We start from the raw sequence: 1,852 nt of genomic DNA on the forward strand, positions 1-1,852 counted from the left end.
GGGGGAGAGTATGGGCAGTTCATGTCCTCACTCAGAGCAAAGGGTTCATGTTTTTCAAACTCCACATGTCTCTTGTAGCCTCTTATGCAAAAATGTTATGGATTCTTGTAAGAGGGTTCAATTTGGGATAACTTTTTCACTCATTGCACAACACAGTGTGTATAATGTGTATGTGTGTGTGTGTGTGTGTGTGTGTGTGTTGTCCTCTCATCCTCCCTCTCAGGAGCAGCCACAGTGGTCCACCACCATTGATGGTATCTTCCCATAAATGATCTGCTCCATGTGGTTGAAGTAGAGCATGTTGATGGGGGACATCTTAGTTGGAGTACAACAGGGCCCTGTCGTACCCCGTGGGTTAGCCTTGTTCACCAGATGAGTGTGGGGGTACTTCTGGAGGTGCATGTACTCACACTCTCCAGAACAGTAGTTGGCCTTGTAGCGTTTGGGGGCAATGATCCAGTCCCAGCCAAAGGCCTCAAAGTCGACGGTGAGGGGGTAGCGGCAGCACCGTGTCTCTGAGGACTCCTCATCACAGTCCAGGCCTGAGTCCCTCCGGGATCGCTTTAGGTTCTCCAATATCTTCACCTCCATGAAGGGTTGCTGTGAATGGAATGACAATAAGAATTAAATCCAAAACAAAACAGCACTGCAAACATCTGGTGGCATAACTCTGATGGAATACAATCTCCACTGTGGATGGATTTATGTTTATACATGGTTATCAATAATAATATACTTACCAGTCCCTCTTCTCCCAGCTCCGCTACTGTGACAGCCAAGTCCTGCCCTTTCGAATCATAAGCTTTGATCTCGAGACCATAATGAGTCTCTGGCTGATGAAGCCAGGTTTTGAGTAATTGATTGATGTCTACACTTTGCCAAGCGCTTGCACCAGAAGCTACATCGATCTTCAAGGAGAGGATCCGTATGCGCGAGTTTCCCTCAGTGGTTGCTTTTATGCGGGAGATTTGCAAGAAGACAGTTGTGACCGTGTCAGCCGGCCGCAAGTGCACCCAAAGTTGTGCATGTAAGATGTTGTTAGGTCGAATTTTCGGACTGAGATTGAAAAAACAACAAGATGGTATTCCGTCTTCTTGTGGCATTGGTCCAGCTAAAAAGAGAAGAGTTAGAATAAGTCCCAGTTTTGTCCCTTTGGAACCCAATTACGCACGGCACACCAGTGAATTGGCACATGGCAGGCATGGCAGGCATAAACTACCCACTTTTGTATAAGCAAATAACTCAATTACTTACGTTTGGCCATGGTTATGATTGTTTCAGTGGTGGCACGCTCCTCATCCTCCACACGATGCTCATACTGGTCCATAAGTTGTGTCAAGGGGGGCGCTTTCGGTAAGAGCTGCATGATCATATCTCGGCTGATGTTTGGAGCCTGCTCGAGCCTCAGAATGCTGAGAATTTGGGATCTGATGTTGTGAAGTCTCATTAGTCTGCTCTGTTCTCTGAATTCGCAGGTTGAGCATTGCTCTCCTTCTCCCTCCACTGTTGTTACGTTGGCTTGGCGCCTCGTGGTTTCATTTATCCCCATGGTGCCAAGTGCAGCTAAGAGTGTCAGGTAAAGCATAAATTGCATCCTGTCACTTGTCTTTTTAATCCCACTTTGTACAGAATAGCCTATCCCAGGCCTATATAACACAGTGACAAGTATTTTAATGACTTTTTTTTTTAAATAATCTCCCTATCTCCCTTTTATGATTCTGATTGGCTGCATTAGAGATGAATGTTTTGTTTCAGTTTTAAAGAGATAGACAGCTTTAACATGCGCCAATTACTGGAAGCATGTACCATCTGTTGCTACGTTTCCATCCAATTGGCGACAGATCTTCAAGCG

The 1,852-nt window shown here is 45.7% G+C and overlaps 1 protein-coding gene across 1 annotated transcript; it reads right to left on the bottom strand.

The window, feature by feature from the left end:
• Window positions 1-219: 219 nt before the first annotated feature.
• Window positions 220-1,594, bottom strand: LOC311118429 (growth/differentiation factor 8-like; the record flags this gene model as incomplete). Its single annotated transcript, XM_084193232.1, has 3 exons — window positions 220-600; window positions 741-1,111; window positions 1,255-1,594. The coding sequence occupies 3 exons, from the start codon at window positions 1,592-1,594 to the stop codon at window positions 220-222; spliced, it is 1,092 nt and encodes a 363-aa protein (XP_084049358.1).
• Window positions 1,595-1,852: the final 258 nt, after the last annotated feature.

The sequence above is a fragment of the Coregonus lavaretus genome, assembly GCF_964263955.1.
Source record: "Coregonus lavaretus genome assembly, contig: HAP1_SCAFFOLD_3368, whole genome shotgun sequence".
Classification (NCBI taxonomy): domain Eukaryota; kingdom Metazoa; phylum Chordata; class Actinopteri; order Salmoniformes; family Salmonidae; genus Coregonus; species Coregonus lavaretus.